The sequence below is a fragment of the Rhineura floridana genome, chromosome 9 (genome assembly GCF_030035675.1).
Source record: "Rhineura floridana isolate rRhiFlo1 chromosome 9, rRhiFlo1.hap2, whole genome shotgun sequence".
Lineage (NCBI taxonomy): Eukaryota > Metazoa > Chordata > Lepidosauria > Squamata > Rhineuridae > Rhineura > Rhineura floridana.
In genome coordinates this window covers 126,621,077-126,647,759 of record NC_084488.1, presented here as the reverse complement: position 1 = coordinate 126,647,759, position 26,683 = coordinate 126,621,077, and the positions used below count along the sequence as shown (strand labels likewise).

At 47.7% G+C, this 26,683-nt stretch overlaps 1 protein-coding gene across 1 annotated transcript in view; it reads left to right on the top strand.

The window, feature by feature from the left end:
• The first annotated feature begins 8,770 nt into the window (after positions 1–8,770).
• Positions 8,771–26,683, top strand: part of RAB11FIP5 (RAB11 family interacting protein 5) — a 91,480-nt gene continuing 73,567 nt past the window's right edge. Inside the window, exon 1 of the mRNA XM_061583716.1 lies at positions 8,771–9,629. Within this exon, the coding sequence (XP_061439700.1) occupies positions 9,226–9,629 (404 nt within the window). The 5' untranslated portion in view covers positions 8,771–9,225. The remainder of the gene's footprint in view (positions 9,630–26,683) is intronic.

Here is a 26,683-nt window from a genome sequence, read left to right as displayed (position 1 = left end):
TACTGCACTCTTCTTTCCAAAGGGAGCCCAAGATGGCAAACAGACAAGCAATACAGCATCAAAAAGCCAAACAAATAAAAATTATGATATATTCTGAAATTATGCCTCCTCCAGTGTCAAGCAGCCTTAAATCACTAAAAAGTGAAATCCATAGAAAGCTGAGAAAAAGACTTGGGGGTGGGGGAACCAAGAATCAGTGAATACGAGATGATATTGGATCAGTCTCATTTCCTGGGCCATCACTATCACTTTCTCCTTTTTTGTGTTTTTTCTGTACTTTCTCTCACTCTCACGTCTTTGAGGCCTACTTGGGAGGACAGAAACAGATCCACCAACGATGCCAACAAGAGGAAGCCCTCAAGCGCTGATGGCCCCAACTCCTTCCTCCTCTTGTCTCAATGGCAGCATCTCCTAGAGGCAGAAGTGCATCTTGCACTTGCATTTGAGAGTTGCACTTGCAGGTTACAACTCAGGACTTGCTGGTCCTCAGTGGAATGATCTGAGTCTTCCTGTTACTCACAGTTTTTAGAACTCATTTTTCAGGAGTAAATATATGAACACTGTGTCTGAAACATTTTATTCCTCATATGGTGGCTCTGTTCTCAGGGTCACATCCACACCATACATTTAAAGCACCTGGCTTCTCCCAAGTAATCCTGGGAACTGTAGTTTGATAAGGGTGCTGGGAATTGCAGCTGTGAGTAGTAAAAGCCAATGTTAAGTTGTCTGACATGCAAGGGTTAAGGGATGAAGGTTGACACTGGAACAACAAGTGAGATTCACATACAACTGTATCATCTTGTGTGCTGTGTGTAACTATGCCAGGCCAAGACTCCCAAGACTCCCACCTATGTACTTTGTGCAATCTGCCTAGTGATAGAAGAATATATCTATGCTTGTGAGAACTGTAATTTTAGACCTCACTGGACTGGCAAGAGCTGCCCGTGGGTCTCCGTTTGCAAACGAAATAAAGCTTTGGTTTGAAACCTTGAGACTCACGTTGTTTGAGTACTGGGATCTCATCCAGCGGTACGAACCTCAGAATTGAGTGTAACAACTTGGCGAAGCCAGGCAGGAGTTTCCTCTGGTGACCCGTCGGCTCCTTGGGCTGTGCCGGAGAGCCAGGGGTAGAGCGCTTCAGGTCATTTTGGCCTGCCCTGGGGCCAGGCAGACGGAGAGCAAGTAGCACGACGGTATCAATTGAGGACTCCCTTTTAGAGACTCGAGCAAACCAACGCCCATCCGGACGCGGATTCCCCTTCCCGACGAAACCCAGTAAGCATTGAGGGAACCAAAGGGAAGGTGGGAGGATGAGAGCCTACTGAAAAGCCCAGGGATCCTGTGGGACGTGGAATCCCCATCTGACCCGGTGCGTGAGTGTGACTGAGACGCAAAAGTGCTTGCGAAGTGAGTGTGGAGTCTGGATTCACGGTTCCGTCTATCCCGCGAGGGAAGTGGCTGGAGAAAGACGAAGCGAGAGAAGTGGTGTGTCCCAGTTGGGTCAGGGTTGTGAAGCAACCAGGTGAAAACCCCAAGAATGGGAGTAGGGGCATCCGAACAAAAAGGAGGGACACCCCTTAGTTTAGTGTTAAAACATAAAAACTGGTTTTTGGGGAGATATGGGGAGGGGATAGTATCTAACAAGGGGATGAAAATGTGTTGCCAGAAGGTGTGGCCAAGCTGGGGAGTAGGCTGGCCAGAGGGAGGAACGTTTGATTTAAATGTTATTCAAGCTGTTTGTAAACAAACCAAGACGTCCCAGTATACCTTCACCCCCACAGACGGTGCGGCAGACTAGTGAGGAACTAATGAAGGACCTTTGTAAACAGAGCGAGAGAGGCTACGGAATATACAAAGGGAAATTGATATTATGCAGCACCAGTTTGAGCAAGATATGAAGCTCTTGTGGATACAGGAGCTACATTTTCTGTTTTACCGGGGGCAAAGCCTGACATAATAAGCCCACATAAGACGCAGAAACGGAAGGGATTTACTGTAATGGCAGTAAGATCTTTGACCAGTGAGGACCCTCCTCTCAGTTATTTTGCTGATGAAGAATCAGAGAGGGGAACAATTTTGAGTCGTTCCATAATAATAATAATAATAATAATAATAATAATAAATTTTATTTTTCAGCCGCCGATCTGTCCGGGTTAGGGACACTCTAGGCGACGAACAACAAGAATAAAAACATCACATATAGATCAACATAATCAAATTTTAAGCTAAAAAACCATTCATTAATTCAATTGTAACATAAGTTAATCTGTCCCAATCTTGTAGGCCTGCCTGAACAGCCAGGTCTTCAAGGCTCGGCGATAGCTGGACAGGGAGGGAGCATGTCTGAGATCGAAAGGGAGAGAGTTCCAGAGGGTGGGGGCCACAACAGAGAAGGCCCTCTCTCTGGTCCGTACCAGCCTAGCTGTTCTCACCGGTGGGACCGAGAGAAGGTCTTGCGAGGCTGATCTCGTCAGGCGGCACAATCGGTGATTCTGGAGGCGTTCCTTCAGATATACTGGGCCGAAACCATATAGGGTTTTAAAGGTCAACACCAACACCTTGAATTGGGCCCGGTAGACAACTGGTAGCCAGTGAAGATCTAATAACACTGGGGTGATATGATCCCAGCGACGGCTATGTGTAATCAAGCGTGCCGCCACGTTCTGTACCAGCTGTAATTTCCGGACCGTTTTCAAGGGTAACCCCACTTAGAGCGCATTGCAGTAGTCTAAGCGAGAGGAGACCAGGGCATGTATCACCTGAGGGAGCAGGTGAACAGGAAGATAGGGACGCAGTCTCCTTATCAGATGTAATTGATACCAAGCTGCCCGGCTCACTGCTGTAATCTGAGCCTCCATGGACAGCTGGGAGTCAAGTATGACCCCAAGACTGCGGACCTGGTCCTTCAGGGGAAAACTTACCCCATCAAGCATCAGGTCAGTAATTCCTAACTTCCTTTTATCTCCCACAAGTAATACCTCAGTCTTGTCGGGGTTCAGCTTCAGCCTATTCTCTCCCATCCATCCACTTACGGATTCTAGGCACTTGGACATGGTATTCACAGCCAACTCCGGTGAGGACTTAAAGGAGAGATAGAGCTGAGTGTCATCTGCGTACTGATGGCACTGCAACCCAAAACTCCTGATGATTGCTCCCAGCGGTTTCACATAGATGTTGAATAGCATAATACCCTCTGCCCCGCCTCCACCTCCCAACCCTGGAGCTGGAACTCCTCAGGCGAGGCAGGAGGATACCTTTCCAGATTCAGATGATGAACTGGTAAAGGGGAAAGGAGAAGGGGCCTCAGGGGAAATGGTCACGCGCTTGCGAGAAAAGGAGAAAATTAGAAAGAGGATGGTGGTTGAGCACAAGATGTGGTTGGAATGGAATTTTAAGGAATGGAGTCAGTTGTCAGGCTCCCATGTGTGTAAGGTTTGTAGTATTTTCCCGGGAAATAAGAGTGGTATTAGGAATGATTTTGTCTAAATAGACGTGTATGAATTCAGTACTCAAATGTGAAGTGGTTATATGTGAGAAGGTGTGAAGGTTTCTTTGAGTGTCTGTGTGAGGTTTTCTATGGGAATGTTATAAGGGAACTTTCTTCCCTTTACTGTCACTTCCTAAAACATGTTGTTGTTTTTTCTTGTTGCTTGGATCGGCTGTGCCGTCCATGCTACTATTTCTGCTGGCTGTCCTTGTTTTTCATAGGATTTAAAGATCCAATCTGTTCCTTTAGTAGCTTTTAGCAATCTTTTAAGTTAGTGTGAAGAGATTTGCTCTGTTTGTTTAAGCAAGTGATTAAGAGGAAAAGGGAGTACAGAGATGGTCCTGGAAGTTTTAGGCTTCCCTACAGCAGGCAAAAGCATAGTGACAGGATGTAGACAGAAGGTTTGAGCTACGCAGACAGTGAAAAGGTTAAAGAGCCAGTCGTGATGGGTAAGAAATGTCTAGGGAAAATTAGTGGATTGTTTTAGGGAAAAGAAAAGAGAACAATTTCTGTTCTATAATGTCAGAGTCCCGTTTCTTTCTTTGCTCCAGTACTGGGTTTTGTTTTCACTACTGCAGCTTGTTGTCTGTGTATGTGCGTGTCTAAATAGCCGAAAGAGCAACGCAGCCGCTGCCCCTTGCAGCCCGGTATAATTCTATTATATCTTCCAGTTTATTGTGTGATTGCGTTTGTTTCTGTGCATATAAATCATAATTTAATTACAGGAATTAGTTCTCGACTGACCCGAGATTTTCTGCTGATAACTGCGCGGACAGAGGGTTTTCTTTTGCATTTGTATATGATCAAAAGTCTAATCTTTTTATCCCATTTGCCTTTCCGATTATAGGATGAAGCAGAAGCCAGGCGTTAACAATGTTTTGTTTTTACATGGGTATAGAGGAGAATCTCCTGGATCTCCCTTTTGTTACTCTGGTATAGTGTTAAGAAATTAAAAGTTTTCTACTGTCTGATTTAAAGCATAAGTATATTTTGGTAATTTAAGAATGCAGCTGCAAATTGCTTTTCTTCCTCTCTCCTTGTATTCCTCTGTGCAAGATTTTATTTCCTCCGGAGCTCCCTTCTCTTATTAAGTTTCTTAAAGTTGTTTTCTCCAGTCTGTGTAGAAGCTGCAAAGTAATCCCCTTTTTTCCTAAAGGCTGCTTTTCGTGGCTACTTTCTTGGGAAACATCTGTACATGACCAGAGGCTAGGGAAACTCAGAAGTTTAGAATGTGTTGTACTGTTATGTGTTTGTCTGTCTGAAACCTTTTAAGCATTTTTTTAAAAGGAATGTTTTATTTTTAGTCTTTCCTTTTTTGTGTGTTTATCACAGAAGATTTTTATTTAAGGCACTTTTGACTAGATCCTTGAATTGCTCCAGGACCAGGACACAGATATGCAACTGGCATGCCATTTTCCTGCATTGCTGCAATAACAGTGAAGAGGCCTGCTTTATTCTTCCCCAACTACAGAACAAGTTTACTTTGGCCATCATCCTGCAGTGGACACCAATATTTCTTCTGGCAAGATGTCCCATATTGTGCAAGCGTATACCTGCAATCTTCTGATAACCTTTTTGACAAGCTCCTGACAAGCTTGCAATCTTTATCACAGTCACTCGGGGGGAGGGGGGAATGATTATTCTTTTCATTATTCCAGTTTTTCTGCCTAGCATCGGCAAACCATACACCGTTCAGTTACAGCTTCCACTGAACATGACCAGCTGGTTTCGAGAGGATGAACTCTGTACAAGCCACCCTGTAGTATGATTCAAGACCCTGACACTTGTTTTATTTCCATTGTAATGTTGAATGTAATTATTTATGCATTGTCCTTTAAGGATGTGTTGACCGTTGTTGTTGTTTTTTTCCTTTCATAATTTATATGTTATGGCTGTTTTGCTCCTAGAATGTTTTTGCTTTTTAAATCCCTCTGAGTGATTTTGTAACAGGGGTTTTTACAGAATTTGGCTATTTCAGATGTGGGGTTCATCAGTGTAGAGTTTTGGCCCGTTTGTTTACTTTCCCATTCTGGCATAACAATGGTTAGGAATAATGCAATGTTCAGGAGTGCAGCATAACACTTCAGATAACACATGATCGTCATGCAATCACACATATCATAGATAAGCTCTCACACATAGAGGCACATGGATGGTGGAATTCCCTGTTTGGCTGAGGTGAGGACGCCAAAGGAGGTTTCAACATTATACTGCACCTCGTTGTGGTGGTTTTGGTTTTACAGAAAGTTTTGATCTTTGTCTAAATGACCCTTGTAATGTGTATCCATCTCATATAGCACAATTACACCAATTGGAAGTCAGCATTGGAGCCCGGGGGTAGAACTGTGAAAGGACGTATACGTCTACATTTCAAAGAGGGGGGGAGTGGTACGGCTTGGCTAACCCCATGTTAGTTCAAGTGGACTCTAGGAGGTGTAAGGCCAAGAGCTATAACTCCCACCCCAACTCTCACACACCCCCACCTGATGGTATGGCTGGTGATGCGTTCCAGAGGTTTTGTGCAAAGGAAAACAAGGGCAGAGCTAAATGCTGTTGCATAAATGTTATTTTATTCCTTGGTGTATACACCCCCACCCACAGTGAATCCCATTGTTCGTTAGAAAGAGCCTTAGTTTTTTTAGTGTCAATTAGAAGCACACATGCAGATATATACACACGTGTATCATAAGCTTGTGGATTGGGGACGTACAGTCCCAAAGACATTGGACTGCCCAGATCCTTTTTGGTATGATGTAACTCAAATACCAGAAGGACTGGTAAAGGTAGAAATTGCAGGCCGTCTATGTCAAAAAGCAGCAGTGGTATTGCAGCATAATCATACAGGGAAATTCGCCAGCTTGAAAGGGAAAAGCAAAATCTTCACTTCACATGGCCTCAGCTGGTCAAAATTGGAGATGGACATATACAGCATGAATTTTTGGTATCCCCAAATTGCCCTGTTGCCTTACTGGTCAGGGACATTTTAACAAAACTGCAAGCTTCCATTTCCTTTGAAGGGAACTTGATGAGAGTCACCATTCCTAAATGCTGTAGCTCTTCATATCAAATGGCCCTGAGGGGGGTGATGCAACATAAACCTGCCTCAGTCTTGGAATGGGAGGAAGAGGCAGAGGGCATTCCAGATATAGTATGGGCACACAAGAATAACCCAGCCAGGGCTTTAGAAGCAGAACCTGTGAAAGTCACATTAAAACCTGGAGCAAAGCCCCAACCAGTGAAACAATACCCCCTCAGGCGCGAGGTTCGAGAAGGCCTCCAACCCCGTATTCAATAGTTCCTAAAGGATTGGAAATGGACTAAATTAATGGGGGGGAAAAGAAAAGAAAAAAAAGCATTTAGGGAGTTGAAACAGGCCCTAAGCAAAATGATTAAGTTTCAACCCCCTAATGCTTTTGAGGGAGGATTGTTAGAATGGAAAATTTTGATTGATTTGTTCCATGTGAAATAGATCTTTAGTAAAAGCCAATGTTAAGTTGTCTGACATGCAAGGGTTAAGGGATGAAGGTTGACACTGGAACAACAAGTGAGATTCACATACAACTGTATCATCTTGTGTGCTGTGTGTAACTATGCCAGGCCAAGACTCCCAAGACTCCCACCTATGTACTTTGTGCAATCTGCCTAGTGATAGAAGAATATATCTATGCTTGTGAGAACTGTAATTTTAGACCTCACTGGACTGGCAAGAGCTGCCCGTGGGTCTCCGTTTGCAAATGAAATAAAGCTTTGGTTTGAAACCTTGAGTCTCACGTTGTTTGAGTATTGGGATCTCATCCAGCGGTACGAACCTCGGAATTGAGTGTAACAGTGGCTCTGTTCTCAGGGTCACATCCACACCATACATTTAAAGCACCTGGCTTCTCCCAAGTAATCTTGGGAACTGTAGTTTGATAAGGGTGCTGGGAATTGCAGCTGCGAGGTGTAAACTACAGCTCCCAGGATCCTTTGGGGGAATCCATGCACTTTAAATGAATAGTGCAGACATGACCAGGTTATGGACTGACTTTGCTAACTGTTTTAGTCTCAATGTTTTTAGTGTTGTAAGCTACATTAGACACTGATACAGCACATTAAATGTTTTATATTTACATTGCTTTATGATATCATATTACTTTCTTATGCTGCCTGGAGAGGCCTGGTGTCCTTTAAGGCAGCATTAAAATACGCAGATAAAATCACTGGCTGCTGTGTGGTAAGGAGGGGGTGTCATGGAGTCTGCGTCTGTGTTGGAATTTTAAAGCTCTTTTAAAAAAATGTTTTAGTTTTAATATATTTTAAAGTCTGTTTTTAAGATGTTCAAGAGTGTCTTTAGTGTTTTGTTTGCTGCCCTGGGCTCCTACTGGTAGGAAGGGCGGGATACAAATTATTATTATTAATAATGTGTGACAGTCACTTGCCACACAGATGGATCACCCACATCAGTGGTGTCTGTCAGGCATGGTTGCTGCTGCTGCTGCTGCAAATATTTGGTATCTGTCCTGTGGAAGGAGTCCCTGCCGGGACATTCCCACAGATGGGTGGCAGCTGCATCTGGCAGCAGGGCCTCCATGCCAGTGCTTCCGACCTTCAGGGCCTTAGCACACCCCAACCCCATTTGCAAGCCATTAACCAGCTGGTCCGGCCTTCTCTGGGCAAGATCCAGCCCACAGTCAGGGAAGCTCCACTGAGCGGCCTTTAAGGAACGCTCACTGGGCACATCCGAAGAGCGCTGCAGGATCTGCCCAGAGGGCCCCCCCCCCCCCGACTGCATCACTCTGCTCCCAGAGTGGCCAAGGAGAAGATGCCCCAGTGGGAAGCCTGCCAGCAGGATGCATTTCAGCGGGGCTGCTTAGGAGTCCTTTGCAGGGGCGCGGGCCCTTCCAGGCTGATGCTGCAGCTTCCCCTCCCCCCCCCCGGCTTGCCCTCCAACGCAAACATCCTTCAGGAACTTATTGTGCTGAGGAAAGGACAGTCTGTGCTCCCGTGACAGATGTGGCAATTTGCTTGCAAAAGGTCAAGCCGCCCCCCCCGCCTCTTGGTGTGCGGCTGCGAAAGTCCCCCCCCCGCCTGGAAGGCCTCCTTCAGCCGATCTGACTGGGCAAAAGGCAGCAGCTTCCCGGGGAGAAGGAATTCATCGCAGCTGCTGACTTGAACTATGCTAAACAACGAAGCAAAACCGAAAAGTGAGCCGGTTTTTAAAAAAGTGTTTGCTAAACTGCACTGCACGGAATGGTCTCGGGGAAGGGAAGTACTTCAGAGGGGGAACAATCCTTCCGCCCACCCGAGAGCCAGCGTTGAGTCCAGCTGTTCCCGCCATCAGGCAGGGAAGGTCCCGGCCGAAGAAGCCCCGGGCGGCTGCCCTCTTCGGCCCGCTGCAGCTGCACGAGCGGCTGCTTTTGCAAGGGTTGCCCGCGAAGGCGCCGCGTGGAGCTGCAGCAGCTGCGACGGCGGCGCGCGAGGAGGAGCCTGCAGAGGGAGGCGCCCTTCTTAGGAGGCGGGGAGGCGAGCAGGCGGCTGCCCGGCTTGGAGCGGCTCGGGGAGGCCGGACGGAGCGAGCGAGCGCTGCTGCTGCTGCTGCTACTGACGCGGTTGTAGCCGGCGCTGCGCGGCGCTGAGGGAGGCGGAGGAAAGAAACTTTGCAGTAGCCGCCGCCTCCTCTCCTCCTGCGGCCGGGCTTTGCCGCAGCGAGGGAGCGCGAGGGGCGTCGCAGGCGAAGCGGGGAGTCGCCCGCCGGCGGGATGAGCCTGCTGCGGGTGTCGGCGCTGCGGCCGAAGGAGGACCCGGGGAAAGAGGAGGCGGCGCCGCCGCCCTGGCTGCCCAGCCACGTCCAGGTGACGGTGGTGCAGGCGCGGGGTCTGCGGGCCAAGGGCGGCCCGGGCGACGCCTTCGTGGCGCTGCAGCTGGGCCGCCAGAAGCACCGCACCTCGGTGGCCACCCAGAGGGGCGGCTGCCCGCGCTGGGCCGAGGAGTGCACGCTGGAGCTGCCCCCAACGCCACCCCCCGACGCCGGGCTGGACGCCGAGGCTCTCCTCCTGCAGCTCACCGTCTGGCAGCGGGCCCTCGTCGGCATGGACCGCTTCCTCGGGCGCGCCGCCGTCCCGCTGGCCGCTTTGCTCCGGGGTGGCCGCGCCCACCAGGACCAGTAAGTGGGACGGGACGGGGCTGGGCGCGGGACGGGGGGAGAGTCGCGGGCTGCGGCCAGAGGGCTCCTGAGCTCGCGCAGAGGGTCTCCCTGACGGCACGGCGTCGCTTCCCTGTAGAGGCCGCCGCGGGGAATTTTCGTTTTAGGGCCAGTGTGGCTGAGCATGTGCAGAGCGCCTCGGGGGAAGAGCTGCTAGGATAGACTTGGGTACCATTTTTCCCTCTCCGTACCCGCCCGGCCTGCTGGTAAGCGAGGTGGGGGTGGGGTCTGCTGCTGCGGCCCCAGTTGAGGAGGGAGGGGAGGAGGACGGGCCCTTGGTGGGGGGCGAGGTAGCTACTCCGGCGAGTCCAGGCGAGGCCGAGGCGGGCTGCTTTGACTCCAGACCCCCTTGCCAAGGAGGGTCGGAGGACGGGAGGGGGTGCGAAGGCAGCAGCTGTCCAGAGCAGGGCATGGGGCGGCTGGCTGGCGAGGGGAGTCTTGCTTTTCTCTGGCTGGCTCCGCTCGGAAGCTCTGAGTCACGGGGTGAGAAGCGCAGAGTCATTCTCTCTGGGGCCAGGTGCAAAAAGACCAGCTTGTCTTTCCCAACGAGTCCTTCGGGGGGCGCCCGCCTCGCCCCGCCTTCCGGATGCTTTTGGACAACTGCCCCAGTAGCCCAAAGGCCCACAGGCAGGGTGTGGGGAACAGCAAGGCGGCCTTTTCGCAGCTGGATCAAGTTCAGCTGCAAAACTAGAACTTGTGGACATCCAGTGAAGCTGAACATTGGAGGGTTCAGGGCAGACAAAAGGAAGGACTCCTTCACGCAGCACATTAAACTGTGGACTTTGCTCTGACGAGAGGCACTGATGGCCCCCAACTTGGATGGCTTGCAAAGAGGGTTAGGCAAATACTTGTGGAATAAGGCTAATGGCTACTAGCCCTGATGGCCATGCTCTGACTCCGAGGCTGGAGGCGGGATGCTTCTGAATACCAGTTGCTGGAAACTGCAGGAGGGGAGAGGGCTGCTCTTGCACTGGGGTCCTGCTTGTGGGCCTTTTCCCTTTGGGGCATCTGATTGGCCACTGTGAGAACAGGATCCTGGTCTAGATGGCCCCCTTGGGCCTGATCCAGGTGTAGGGCTGTATGTTTGTATGTTCAATCCCAAGATCTTTTTGGTTGTTCTCATAAGACTGGAACTCTGGACATCCCGTGAAGCTGAATGTTGGAAGATTCAGGACAGATGCCGGAAAGTCGTCCTGACACAGCGCATAGTTGAGCTATGGAGTTCCCCCCCACAGTGGGCAGCGATGGCTACCAACTTGGATGGCTTTGAAAGAGGATTAAAGGGAATTCACGGAGGAGGAGGAAGCTGTATCAGCTGCTACTAGCCCTGATGGCTGTTTCTCCCTCCAGTTTCCAGATGTGGGGTACCTCTGAATGCCAAGTGCTGGGAATCTCCGGCGGGGAGAGTGCTGCTTTTGCACTCGGGTCTGGTTGGCTACTGGGAGAAGAGGAGGCTGGATCTAGTGGTCCCTGTGGCCTGATCCAGCATCTGGGCTCTTCTGATGATCTTAGGATGTTTTCAAAAGGGGTACAAAGAACTGTACTGAAATTTCTTGTGTTTAAGAAGAGGTTTGGCTGCTGGGTCAGGCCAGTGGCCCATGTAGTCCAACGTTCTCTTCCCACAGTGGCCAGCATCCATCCAGACGCCTCACTGAGAAGCCCAAACCGGGACTTGAGTGCACCGGCACACTCTCCCCCTTGTCGTTCCCAGCAGTTGGCATTCAGAGGCAAAATGGAATACCAGATTAACATAAAAGCAAAACACTGCCCTGCTGGGTGGGACCAGCTAGTCCAGATTTCCTTTACTGGCTGTTCAGATGTTGCCTTCAGGCAGGCACCCACAATTGCATGTGTGGGTTGAGCAACTCTGGCGAGAAAGGCGCTGACCAGTCTTGGGCAGGAGGGTTTTGCTGTGGGGCAATTTGGGGGAGAAAAGGGGAGGAGGCGTTTCTCCCAGCTGTTCTGTTTCTTCTAAGCTCTGCCCTCCTCTTGCCAGGAGGCTTGAAGAATTGGTAGTGAGGGCAAATAAAGGCTGGGCCAGGAAGCCAAGTGGGGATCCTTGTGGACCCACTGCTCTCTGGGGACCTTTAGTGGAGATGGCCATCTTGTGCTCAGCTTCTGGTTATGGGAGGGCCTGTGAGTCAGTGGCATGCAGAAGGGCCCAGGTAGAGTCCCCAGAAGCATCTGGAACTGACATGGGGACCAAAGACCTCGAGACGTGGTAGGCTCTCCAACATTGGAGGCATCCAAGAGGCAGTTGGACAGGCACCTGTTGGGGATGCATTAATTTGGTTGGATTCCTCCGTTGAGCAGGGGGCTGGGCTCAATGACCTTATAGTTATTTCAGCAGCTGGGCCTTGAGCTCTCTGGTTGTTCAAAAGGAAAGGGCATATATCAGGAAATGTCTTCTGAACATACATTCTGCTGTAGTGGTAGCCAACATGGGGCCTCTCCAGATTTTGGACTACAACTCCCATCATCCTTGACTATTGGCCATGCTGGCTGGGGCTGATGGGAGATGGTTTTATGAATGAGTAAGTGTAGTTTTATTTTTACCCTTCCCTTCATCTGTCAAGACCCTGGAGTGGTTTACAACATATAAGCCCATAAAATACAAATTCCTCATAAAATGCAGTGGCATGTTTTATGTATGGTTTTAAAACTTACATGCAGCAGAAAACATTCATGACGCCACAGAGCTCTGCTATATCTGTAGGCGGCCCACGTTTTTAAGAACCTACCCAAAGCCTGAATGAGTAGAAACGCTTTGAGCTGGTGAGGGAGCCAGTCAAACCTCTGAGGTGAAGGAATGGCACGGAAGCATTTAAGAACTCCGGAAGAGCCCAATGGCTGGATCAGGCCCAAGGGGGCCCATCTATCCAGCGTCCTGTTCTCACAGAGTCCCGCCAGACGCCCCTGGGAAGCCTCCAGCAGTTGCTGCAGCCACACCTCCTCTTGCAAAAGCTTTCATGCCATTGCTTGAAGGGGCTGCTTTCTGCTCAGGCAGAAGCCTGTAGCTCCCAGGGGGACAGGCAGTGTGTGTGTTGCCAGGAAGGAGGAGCCTTGGCATTGGGGCAAAGCAGGCTGGTGGCTGCCTGGATCCTTGCCTCCTGCCTCTCCCTCTGCTTGCTCACTGAGAGGCTGTGAGCTCTTGAGAGTCTGAAAGAAACTTGAAACCTGTGGTGATCCAGATGCTTCTGTTCTGCACATGTTAGGCATGCAGCTGGGAAATGTACTCGGCAGTGTTGTGTGTCTGGTGTGTTCAACCTCTGCCTCCTCTCTGGTTCAGCAACTTCCATGTGCATAAAACCCTGTTATGCTTCTTGCAGTAGGAAGCGCAAGAGTCTTGCTATTGCATTAAAGACTCACAAATGTATCCCGGTGCAGTCTGCTTCATGAAGTGCAGTGGATGAAATGGCTCTGGTCTGTGAAGACTTCTGCTGTAACACATTTGTTAGTCTTAAAAGGTGATACAACAATATGTAGCCATAACTCTGATGTTCCTAATGGGCTAACCTAGAAAGTCCGAATTATTTCCTCAGCCTGTGTGGTGAGAAAGTGCCCAGTCTTCTGGAGCATGCGTCTTTCGCCTCTGAATCTCTGATATTTGCCTTGGCCCAGGGAGGACACTTGCAGTGTGGAATATTTTCTTGGCAGGATTTGCACCCTGGGGATTCCTTGCACTTTTTAGTCTGCTGACCTGCAAGGATCCAATGCAAAGTGGAAGGCTGTTGATGTCTTGAGGTGGGGGTAGCTGGAGAGAGCAGCAGTAGCCCCCTCCACAAATGTGACTGTTTCCTGATGGTTCCTCTAACAGTACTGATGTACCTTTGATTGCTGCAGTTGAATGTGGAGCTCACCAATCCTGCAGCTTGTTTGGGCTTTGGAGATGCACAGGGCAGAGGCAGGATCTGGCCATCTACTTGCTAGCTTAGGATGTGTGCACATTATTCATTTATTTAACCAAATTTATCAGCTGCTTGATTGTAATAAGACCTCAAAGTGCATTTGCTTTTCCTTGTGACCAGCCTTTGGCCTCCGCCAGATCAGAGAACACAGCCTTGCAAGTAAATAGACGCAAGTTGTAGTCCATGCATACCTTTGCGCTGTAATCATTTTTGAGCAGAAAGAACATCTTTTTGCAGCTTTTTGGTCTAATTGCCCAGAGGCAGTTCTTGACACAGGTAAGGGGCAACTTGCAAGCCTGAGAGAGAGCCCAGGGTTGCTCTTTTATGAGTGATGAGTTGAGTGGAAATATTTCAACCCCCCTCCCCATTACGGGCTTCAGATTTAATATTTCCATTTTATTAACATGTTTATATTGCACCTTTCTGTTGATTTCTTTTAGGTGGCCAATATTTGTAATAAAATTAAAACAAAAACCAAACAATGCTAGCACTAAAAGAAAACCAGAGGGCTGGGCATGTTGGTAAAAACAGTGAATAATTCCTCCATCGCAAATGCCTTCCTTAAAAGCCACATTTTAGCTGCTTCGTCAAGTGTGAGTAAGTGGAGAGATGGGCCCCTCATGGGAGGGCAATCGACAGCTTGTGGCCACCATTGAGAAAACCACGTGTTTTGTCCTCCCTGCCGCTGCACTTCAGATTGCTGCAGGCGAGAGTCCAGTTGGCATGCGGATCAGCCAGAGATGCTTAACCTGACATGTGACATGTACACCCACTGCATAATGTGATGCGTAACTGAGTTGACCTGATGTTATACCTGCCATATTACAACTTAATCAAGTTGTACATTCTACTAAGGCAGGAGTAGCCAGTGTGGTGTGCTCCATGTGTTTTGGGCTTTGCCTCCCTTTCCCCCCGGGTAGCATGGCCAGTGGATGGGGATTATGGGAGTTGTAGTCTAACAACATCTGGAGGGTACCGTATTGGCTATCCCTGAACTAAAATGTGTGTCGTGTGTCTCATGAGTCTTTGCTTCTCCTTCATTGGCTGCTTTTCTATGTTTTAAACATATTTCATTTTGTCTGTTTTATGGTTCTCTTGTCTAATTAATGAAACCTGAACATTTCATTTGAAATGTTCAAAGGCAGGAATAAAAATTTATTACGAATACAGTACTGCTTCCGAAAATATCACTGAGGGCCGCCTCTTGGAGGTTTGTGCTTGGGACGCTAACCTTATTGCTGTGCTGCCGAATGTGACAATGGCGGATGTCCAGGACAGTAACTGTGATAACATGTACTGTATGTTTCCTGTCCACAAAGCACACGGAAATGAGCCAAGCCCATTTTGCAGAATGAGCCTGCCTCATGGAGCCTGAGAAGCAGCAGAAGCCCAGGCTGAGCTCAAGGAGAGGCTCTCAGTTGTTGACTCCCCTTGTGTGGCGAAAGAAGCCGCTTTAGGGATGCTCCCTAAGCACAGCCCAGAGATGGAGCAAGCGGCCTTTGCAGCCTTCTTGGGGGATTTCAAAGGGAAGCTGGACCAGTCTTTGTGACTGACAGCTTTAGCAGCGCAATTAGGTGGAGCAACAAACCAAGAAGTGTGTCCCAACAAATTGGAATACAGAAAGACAAGGAACTGGGAACCAAAAAAATAAATTCAAAACTGCCTCTGATAGGGATGTGGATGCCTTATAAAAATACACTCTATGTGGGGGTGCCCTTGAGGTTGGTCTGGAAGCTGCAGCTGGTGCAAAATGTGGCAGCGAGACAGCTGACTGGAGCAGGGTATCGCCAACATGTCACCCTGCTGCTGAAAGAATTGCACTGGCTGCCCATTTGCTACTGGGCTAAGTTCAAGGTTCTAGTTCTGGTGTACAAGGCCTTGTTATCATGCCCAGATTTATTTCATTTTTATTTTTTTGGAGGGAGGAGGAAATGGGTACTTCTAGGGAGAGGTTACTCTTCACCCCAAGGCAACTAGAACCTTCAAGCAGACCTCATCAGGCATAACTGAACCTTCTGTTCTAGGGAAGAAGATGCCCTTGCAAAAACAGACCTGACTCCCTGGCCGCCCACCACCACCACCAAACAATTTTATTCAGACATGCTTGTGAACTGGCTGCCCATTTGCTACCGGGCCAAGTTCAAGGTTCTAGTTGTGGTGTACAAAGCCCTATACAGCTCGGGACCAGGATATCTGAAAGACCGTCTTACCCCTTATATCCCCAGTCGATCACTGCACTCTGCAGGTGAGGGCCTCCTGCACATACCATCTTATCAGGAGGTCCGTTCTGCACAACATAGGCAGCGGACCTTTAGTGCTGTGGCACCTACCCTGTGGAATTCCCTCCCCTCAAATATTAGGCAGGCACAATCTCTGCTATCTTTTTGGTGCCTACTGAAGACCTTCCTCTTTCAACAAGCCTTTTAAGTTGAGACCTACCCGAGTCTGTATCTGTCTTGGAACTGCTTTTTAATATATTCTTAAACTTTCTTTTTTTAAAATGTTTTTAATCTTAGAAGATATTTTCATAGCTTTTTTAAGTAACGTTTTTGAAGATGTTTTGTTTTAATGTGTTTTAAAGTTTGTTTTTATGATGTTTTAATGTTTTTAGTGCTTTTGTTTCCCGTCCTGGGCTCCTACTGGGAGGAAGGGCGAGATATAAATCTAATAATGATAATAATGATAATAATAATAATAATAATAATTTAAAATTAAATTAACAATACAATTCACAATACAACTCCCTTTAAAACTACAGAACTAAGATCTGGAGATTTCTTGAAAGCCATACCAAAATATATATGTATAGAAGGTGCTTTCCAGTTCTGTGAACATTGCAAGACTGTCCCTCCAATTCAAACCAACTCAATAAAATTATTTATATCTTAAATCTGCACCAATATTGGAACATGCGGTAGCTCTTTATTCTGGAATAAGAATAAATAATATATAGAATATAACAATCAGAGTTGTTGTATATATATGTTGAATTGTATAGTTGTTGTTTGTACATTTATTGACCACCAAAGAAGACTTTGTGGAAACGCTTTTGGTCATATGTTTTGATATTGTAGTTTAGAAGTTGGTTATATTTACTCTTTGCTCAGTCAGCTATGATAGATGTGTACATGTTTTTAATTTTAAATTCTTTTTATAAAGCATCCACGTCCCTATCAGAGGTGGTTTTGAATTTAGTTTTTTGGTTCCCAGTTCCTTGTCTTTCTGTGATTAGGTGGAGCATCAGGCTCCTTTCAGGTCCCGCCCAGATCAGCACCCCTTTCCTCTTTTAGGGTGCCTTGGATGCAGGGGCTGCGCAACTTGGAAGGAGAAAGCAGCCGACCTCTCTGGCAGCTAGTTTTACAGGAGAGCTACATGGAGGAGAGGGCAAGTGGGTAGGGAGGGCTCCGGTAGCCAGGACCCTCAGTCCATCATGTGTACCGCCAGCCAGGTCACTGCCTCCCTCCTTCACAGCTCTCTCTTGACTCTGCATTGGCGGCAGCAGGAGCAGCCAATCCTTGCAGTGGGGGCTGGCCTAGGCCCCGAGGGCACCAAGGTTGGGTTTTTGGAAGAAAGGGGGTGACCTTGTCTAGAGCTGGGCTGTTGGTCCACCTAGCTCCGGATGGCCCACACTGGCAGGAGTCCTCCAGGGTTTCATGGCCAGTCCAGCCATTCTTGGGAGAGTCTTCCGGGGATTGACTCTGGCACCTTCTGCATGCAAAGCAGATGCTCTAGCCCTCCCCCACCCCAAATTCAGACTGCTTTGTGCGATGCTCAGAGAGCAGGTGTGAGGAAGGTGCATCACCCCCCAAAGTGCCTGCCAACCGGATTGGTGAGTGGTCGCATCACGTGTAAAAGGGAAAGCAGAGAGGCCCGTGTGAGTGGGGAAGACCTTCTCCTCGCTGCAGAGAGGTTCCTCTGTTAGAACCTAAGCAAGAAGCAAAACTCATCCGCCACGAATCTCCCCAAGAGATTTCTTCCTTGGGTGCCACTGCACCCCATCCAACCCAGCAGGGCCGCTTTCTGATACCTCCAGGGAGGGACTTGCTGTCATCGCTGACAGCTCTGAGCTTTCTGATTTTTGTCTGATTTGTTGACTTGCTGTGGCCCAGTGGTGGCTGGGAACGAGGTGCCCTCAGGGTCTTTCTCCTGGGATGATGAAGGGTTGGGGTCTCCCACCTGAGAGCATTCCACCCCCTCCCTGACCGGCAGTCTTTTCCAGCTCCATAATCTACTCCTGTTCCTGCCCCAGATGGCAATGTCAGGAGTGGGGAACCTTTGGCTCTCCAAATGCACTCTGCTTAAAATGCAAATGATAAGCAGTATTTAAGTGTTTTAAATAAATACATAAAATAAATGTTGCTGAACTCTCATCAGCCCCAGCCAGGGATGTTGGGAGCTTAGTTCAGCAGCCTCTGGAGGTCTAAATATCCCAAATGCTTGGGCTACACAGAAGAACTTTGTGCCCCTCCCTCCCAGATTGTGTGCAGCTTTTCTGGGTTCCCATTTAAACTATGGTCTGCCTTTGGGGGAGTTTGAAGTCGGCCTCTCCTTGCATTTGGGGCCTTGGAGTCTGGCTCAGAGAAGCCTTCAGAGGTTTTGGAGCCTGGATGAGCCGGTTCTTGTGGATGCCTTTCCTTTCAGCGTTGCCTGGAGCTGGCCTCGGTCTCTGCTGGTTCTCCTTTTCTGGGTTCAAAGCCAGGTTGCCTCCCTCCTGCTTGCTCAGTTCCTTCCTGTTTGGGGGCCCCTGCAAGGCGTGAGCAGGTTCGAAACAAGGTGTTGCAATCTCCCTCCTCTCCTCTCCTCCTCCGAAGTTGCCTGCCTGCTGCCTGGCATGGGCTGCTGTGATGCAATATTTGTGCGGATGGGGAGGTGGCAGCGGTGGTGCTGCAGGGCCTTATTTTTGTAGTGACTCTGCAGATGAAGGACTTTCCTGGCAGTGTTGAAACCCACAATTATCAGGCGAGACCCTTTGGGCGAGGGAGGAACCAGGACGGAAGCGAAGCTTAGTCTGGCTCAGCTGAGCATCTTGTCTTCCTGCCCAGGGCGCTCTCAGCGCTCCTTTGAGTGTTGCTGTTGGGAGGGGAAGGACCGTAGCTCTGTGGTAGAGCATCGGCCTTGCATGCAGAAGGTCCTGATTGATCCTCCGCTTCTCCAGTTAGGACCAGGAGAGAGATTTGAGGATCTTGAATGGACATGGACTGCCTTCCAGTCGATCCCGACTTACAGCAACCCTATGAATAGGGATTTCATGATAAGCAGTATTTAGAGGGGGTTTACCATTGCCTGTCTCTCCAGCTGGCTAGGGCCTGCTCAGCTTGCCACAGATGCACCTTCTCTGCAACTGCCAGCTGGGGGGCAACTGGGCTCCTTGGGACTCTGCAGCTTGCCCACGGCTGCACAGGTGGCAGGGCACGTAACCCCTGAGCCACTCACTGTGGGGTGATCTTTAGCTGGCACCCAGGAGACATGAGCGGGGATTTGAACTTGCAGACTGTGAACTCCCAGCCAGGCTCTCCTCCCCACTTTGCTGTACTAGGATGCTCCAAATGAGCACACCTTCCTTAGCTAATGTTGTGAGTAGTAACCCTGAGCTAGCTAGCATCCTTTCCAGAGAGTTAGCTTAAGACAAGGCACAGCTGTTGTAACACCAGGGCTCCACATCTGGCATTGTTGAAGACCCTCCCCCCATGCACATTTGCAGGCTCACTGGATTGGAACGCTCTCTGGCCATGTGGGGATGGCTTTCCTGAGCAACAGGATATCGCCATTGCTCCTGAGCTATCTGGCAGGATTTCCAGATGGAGTTTGTCTGATCCCCAAAAGTACTCGCTTTTCAGATGTAAAACTGTAGGCCGGCCTTTGCCAAACTGCCACCCTCCAGATATACTGGACAGCAACTCTACAGCCATGGCGGGGGCTTATGGGAATTGCAGTCCCCAAATAGCTGGAGGGCACCAGGTTGGGGAAGGATGATCTAGGTGCTGCATCAGAGACGGCACAAAGACTCTTGGTCCATATATTTCTGTTTTTGGCTGTCTCTGTCCTGTAAGCCTGGTTGTACCACAGCAGTGGGATCTGAGGATGTGGATGGATGCAAAAAGGTGTTTTACTATCCTGGGACATTTGCATGCCTTTGTGGCATCTGTGTAAAGGTGCTTGTTCCTGTTTGTCAGATTGACAGATCAGGTGCAGGGGCTGAATGGCAGGATGAGGTGGGCGGGGCGTTGCTCTCACATCCGCCAAAAGTACCTCTCGGTCTCTGAGCAGGTAGCGTGTGTGCCTCTGCTGCGTGTGCTGTTGGCCCCGTGTTTCTCCCTGCTGCGTTTGCATGGGATGTAGGAAGCAGCCCTATATTGAGCCTGACCATTGATCCATCTAGCCTTGTGCTGTCTATACTGACTGGCAGCAGCTCTACAGGGTTTCAGACAGGAGGCTTTCCCAGCCCTACCTGGAGATGGTACCAGGGATTGGACGTGGGGCCTTCTGCATGCAGTCAGGTGCTCTGTCACTGTGCCACAGCCTTTCCCTACGTTGTGCAGCTCAGTCTGCGTAGGAAGGTGTGTGTTTTGCATGCAGGGGTGCCTCCTTCTCCATTGCATGATGAGCCATTGAGGGCGGAGGGGGCTGTTACACTTGTCAGACAGCTGCATGCCCCATCAGAGCTGACCTGCAGAACCCTCTGTCTGCTTGTGGGCAAGCTCTTTCTTCCCCTGCTTGTGGCAATGAGTGACCACATGCAGGCAGTTTTTGGCTTGGGGCAGCAAACTTCTCAGAGGCGGAAATGGAGGGGCGGCCAGCAAAGCTTGTGGTGAGCAACTTGGATGCTACTTTCGGCCCCTGCAAGGAGGTGGTGGAGGAGGTAGTGAGCCAGCCCCACTGGCCATGCGAACTGGCCTCACTTGACAGAAGGGATGGTTTTTCTGATAGTTGGAACTCTGCACAGCTGGGCACGGTTGGTTGCTGCCCCTTGGGATGATGCTCTGGCCTTCCAGGGAGGGGACCGTCTTCCTTGTCTACTCATTGCCCCCTCTCCACTTCCCTAAGGGGTGGCTGACACATGCATGAAAATCGTGGCCTTTTCTTCACTTGCCTCACGGCAGAATGTGTACATTCTGTTCATCCTCGAGAATTGGGCATGAGTTGGGGGATGTGGGAGTTCTGTTTGAGGGATTTATCTGCTGGGGCTCATACATACATCTTACTATTTATTTTGAGCCCCTGAGCCTTTATATCCCAGCTCGATCACTGGGATCATCCGGACGAGCTTTGTTCGTTGCCCGCATGTTACAGAGGCCTGACTGGCCTTAACCAGAAATTGGGCACTTAGTGTCGCTGGTCCCAGCTGTGGAATGCTCCTCCGGCAGAGATTGGACAGGCATCCTCCCTGCTAACCTTCAGGAGTCTCTTGAAGACCTTTTTATGACAACAGGCCTGTTCAGTTGATAAAACCATTTCAAGATGAGCCAGTCACTTTTATAATGATTGTGTGTTGTTTTTCTGGTATCTTAATATTTATTGTACCTGCGTATATCCTTGTAGATCACTTTGATATTTTATATGAGGGGGCAGTCTATAAATAAATGTTAAAAAAGTAGCGCATTAGAACAGATAGAAGTTTAAAACCAGCACAAGACAGTTTTATCTTACTTATTTATTAATTATTTGATTTCTATCCAGCCCTTCCTCCCAGCAGGAGACCAGGGCAGCAAACAAAAGCACTGAAAACACTAAAACATCATAAAAACAGGCCTTAAAATACATTAAAACAAAATAACTTTAAAACATTTCTTTAAAAAGCTTTGAAGACATCTTAAAAAAAGATTAATAAACATTGTTTTTTAAAAAAGTTTAAAAACATATTAAAAAAACAAATCCAACACCGAAGCAGACTGGGATAAGGTCTCTACTGAAAAGGCTTGTTGAAAGAGGAAGGCCTTAAGTAGGTGCCAAAAATATAGCAGAGATGGCGCTTGTCTAATATTTACGGGGAGGGAGTTCCACAGGGTAGGTGCCGCCACACTAAAGGTCCTCTTCCTATGTTGATCAGATGGCATTTGCAGGAGGCCCTCACCTGCAGAGTGCAGTGATCGACTGGGGATATAAGGGGTAAGACGGTCTTTCAGATATCCTGGTCCCGAGCTGTATAGGGCTTTGTACACCACAACTAGAACCTTGAACTTGGCCCGGTAGCAAATGGGCAGCCAGTTCACAAGCATATCTGAATAAAATTGTTTGGTGGTGGTGGTGGGCGGCCAGGGAGTCAGGTCTGTTTTTGCAAGGGCATCTTCTTCCCTAGAATAGAAGGTTCAGTTATGCCTGATGAGGTCTGCTTGAAGGTTCTAGTTGCCTTGGGGTGAAGAGTAACCTCTCCCTAGAAGTACCCATTTCCTCCTCCCTCCAAAAAAATAAAAATGAAATAAATCTGGGCATGATAACAAGGCCTGGGAGATGCTCCTACCTGCTCTCCAGCTCTTCTCCAAGGCAGCAAGTCACCACTTGATATCACAGTCAATAGGAGATAAGTACAGATGTGTGTGAACTGCACCCAGATTACTCAGATTCCTATCTTGCCTCATCCGTATGGCTCTGTGTAGATTTCACTTTAAGAGCACTTTTGGGTTTCTTTTCTCAGATGTTATTGGATGTAACCCTCCTTTAAGGCAGGTGGGATTTTAACAGAAGCCTCCTTCCCTCCCACCAAAAAAGTGGGGTCAAAGAGAGAGGTCCTTACGCGTTCAGGGTCAACCTTTCGCCAGTCCACCATAGTTAAATTCAACTCCCTCTTTGTAGGAAGCAAATTGTACTAAGTTGGCCATTGGTTCATCTTGCTCAGTCCTGACTCTTTTGCCTGGTGGCACCTCTCCAGTGTTTCAGGGAGAGAGGGGCCTTTCTTAGGTGAGATGCTCCCACTTTCTGGGAACATCCAAAGGCTGCTTGGGAACATCGGGAGTAGGAGGATGACATAAGAACATGAGAAGAGCCTGCTGGATCAGGCCAGTGGCCCATCTAGTCCAGCATCCTGTCCTCACAGTGGCCAACCAGGTACCTGGCGGAAGCCCGCAAGCAGGACCCGAGTGCAAGAACACTCTCCCCTCCTGAGGATTCCAGCAACTGGTTTTCAGAAGCATGCTGCCTCTGACTAGGGTGGCAGAGCACAGCCTTCATGGCTAGTAGCCACTGATAGCCCTGTCCTCCATGAATTTGTCTATCTTCTTTTAAAGCCGTCCAAGCTGGTGGCCATTACTGCATCTTGTGGGAGCAAATTCCATAGTTTAACTATGCACTGAGTAAGGAAGTCCTTCCTTTTGTCTGTCCTGAATCTTCCAACATCCAGCTTCTTTGAATGTCCACGAGTTCTAGTATTATGAGAGAGGGAGAAGAACTTTTCTCTATCCACTTTCTCAATGCCATGCATAAATTGATACACTTCTATCATGTCTCCTCTGACCCGCCTTTTCTCTAAACTAAAAAGCCCCAAATGCTGCAACCTTTCCTCGTAAGGGAGTCGCTCCATCCCCTTGATCATTCTGGTTGCCCTCTTCTGAACCTTGTCCAACTCTATAATATCCTTTTTGAGATGAGGCGACCAGAACTGTACACAGTATTCCAAATGCGGCTGCACCATAGATTTATACAACGGCATTATGATATCAGCTGTTTTATTTTCAATACCTTTCCTAATTATCCCTAGCTTGGAATTTGCCTTTTTCACAGCTGCGGCACACTGGGTCGACATTTTCATCGTGCTGTCCACTACAACCCCGAGGTCTCTCTCCTGGTCGGTCACCGCCAGTTCAGACCCCATGAGCATATATGTGAAATGAAGATTTTTTTGCTCCAATATACATAATTTTACACTTGTTTATATTGAATTGCATTTGCCATTTTTCCGCTCATTCACTCAGTTTGGAGAGGTCTTTTTGGAGCTCTTCGCAATCCCTTTTTGTTTTAACAACCCTGAACAATTTAGTGTCATCAGCAAACTTGGCCACTTCACTGCTCACTCCTAATTCTAGGTCATTAATGAACAAGTTGAAAAGTACAGGTCCCAATACCGATCCTTGAGGGACTCCACTTTCTACAGCCCTCCATTGGGAGACCTGTCTGTTTATTCCTACTCTCTGCTTTCTGCTTCTTAACCAATTCCTTATCCACAAGAGGACCTCTCCTCTTATTCCATGACTGCTAAGCTTCCTCAGAAGCCTTTGGTGAGGTACCTTGTCAAAAGCTTTTTGAAAGTCTAAGTACACTATGTCCACTGGATCACCTCTATCTATATGCTTGTTGACACTCTCAAAGAATTCTAATAGGTTACTGAGACAGGACTTTCCCTTGCAGAAGCCATGCTGGCTCTGCTTCAGCAAGGCTTGTTCTTCTATGTGCTTAGTTAATCTAGCTTTAATAATACTTTCTACCAGTTTTCCAGGGACAGAAGTTAAGCTAACTGGCCTGTAATTTCCGGGATCCCCTCTGGATCCCTTTTTGAAGATTGGCGTTACATTTGCCACTTTCCAGTCCTCAGGCACGGAGGAGGACCCAAGGGACAAGTTATATATTTTAGTTAGAAGATCAGCAATTTCACATTTGAGTGCTTTGAGAACTCTCGGGTGGATGCCATCCGGGCCTGGTGATTTGTCAGTTTTTATATTGTCCATTAAGCCTAGAACTTCCTCTCTTGTTACCACTATTTGTCTCAGTTCCTCAGAATCCCTTCCTGCAAATGTTAGTTCGGGTTCAGGGATCTGCTCTATATCTTCCACTGTGAAGACAGATGCAAAGAATTCATTTAGCTTCTCTGCAATCTCCTTATCGTTCTTTAGTACACCTTTGACTCCCTATCATCCAAGGGTCCAATCCAGTGGCGTCACCTGGTGCGGGGGGTGCGGGGGGTGCGCACCAGGTGACACCATCAGAGGGGGGTGACTCTCAGCTTTAATTTTTAAAAAAAATTAAGTTTCTAGGTGGTCCGGTTCTCGAGAAATACATAAAAACGTCAGCCGCCCCCCAGTGGCATCACTAGGGGTGTGTGCGGGGTGCAGACCACACCAGGTGACACCATCAGAGGGGGGCGATTCTCAGCTTTAATTTAAAAAAAAAAATTAAGTTTCTAGGTGGTCCGGTTCTCAAGGTATACATAAAAACGTCAGCCGCCCTGTTAAATCTTTTTTTAAACTACTGTATAGCACTTTGTAGCTTTAACCCCGCCCGTTCAGGATTGCAGCCAATCAGTGAAGTGTTTGTTTGACCTGTGGCAGTGTCTAGTAAACCTCATTGCAAGGCCAGAAAATGGTGGTCCCCCCCCCCGTTTATCTGAAAATCTCATAAATTGGGTAAGTATATACATTTCAGTTTTTTCCCCTCTTGTGTGTAGGAGTCAGATCCTGGGCAGTGTTTTCAAAACCTTCCCAATACTTGCTTTTGTGGGGGTAAAAGCATTGCTAATCCCATATCTCCAGAGTAAATCCCATTGAATTCAATAGGATTTACTTTTGAGTAGACATGGTTATGAATGTGCTGAAAATCAATGGGACTTCGGAGTGAATGTAAAAAAGAATTGTGTTTGTGTTGTCTTTCTGGTCCCCCCCCCCCAGTCCTATTTTAAAGCAAGTAGGCAGGGCTTACTTAGGTATTACAGTTTTTATTCTGTAGGAAAGGAATACTGATTTTTTAAAAACTAATACTGATTTTTCTGCAATGACCAACTGGTTTGACAATAAACTATTATATGGGCTGTATGTATTTATACATCTTCAGTGTTTGTGTGTAGTCTTTCCAACGACCCTGTGAGGTAGGGTTGGAAACCAAGGCAGCTCACAACAAGAAATAAAGCCATTTAAAATCCAGTAACCATAAAGCAAGAATAAACAGTTGGAAAACAGCCTAAAGAGGCATGATTCTGAATTTTGGGTTGTGTGAATGAAGTTTATTTATTTATTATTTGATTTATATCCCACCCTTCCTCCCAGTAGGAGCCCAGGGTGGCAACCAAAAGCACTAAAAGCACTTTAAAACATCATAAAAACAGACTTTAAAATATATTAAAACATCTTTGAAAATATTTTTAAAAGCTTTAAAAAACATTTTTTTTTAAAAAAAGAAAAGGCTTAAAAACATATTAAAAAGCAATTCCAACACAGACTCAGACTTGGATAAGGTCTCAACTTAAAAGAACAAGTTGAAAGAACAAGTTCCTTATCACTTGAGGCTGTAGTTCTCTGCACACTTCCCAGTTTGAGTAAGCCCCATTGAATACATTGGGATTTGCTTCTGAGTAAACAAACATCAGATTGCACTATAAATATATTTACAGATTGTGTCATTCATAAACATATTTGAGAGTCATGTTTATATAAATATTTCTTCATACTGTGTCCCAATAAGTCTTTGATTTCACACTATGGTTGTAGATGATTTTTTCCTCTACATTTTAAGTGTGCCCTTCTTCCTGGGGGTGGTCATGGTTCTCCATTGTTTTCATCCTGAGGGGAGGATAGGCTGAGAGATGGTAGCACATTTAAGGTCTCTTCACCTCCCCCCCCTTTTTAATTTGTATTTATTTTATATTTCTCCAATATCTTCCCCTGGCTGTTTTTGTGTATTTTAAATATTTTTAGATTAAATAAATAGGAAATCAAAATTGTGAACCTCCCTAAAAGCAATTTACCTATCCTTCTGTTTTGGCAAAGTGATGGTGTGAAGGCATGCTGGTAGAACAAGAGACCATGTTTGAGGCATGTTATAAGGTGTTTGAGGACTTTGTCACACATTACTTTTTGAGACCTGTAGATTCGTGTCGGAAAGAACATGTGCACGTATTGAATGGTGGCTTGGGTGCTGTTTTTTCAGTCTGCGCTGCATGCGTAGGGAAGGTGATGCATCATCTGGCAGCTAGCTTCATAACGTGAGAATGAAAAACATTTGGATCACCATTCATTTGTTTATTTTTCTCACTGTTGAGACCACTTCATATATTACTTTTTCATACACAGAAATTTAATCTTTGTATAGGAAAAAGTATTTTGTAAAATATGAAGGACAGTGGCTGCCCAGTCAGTATAACCACTGTACAAAATCTACTCAGCCACTGTAATTACCTTTTTGTTTTGA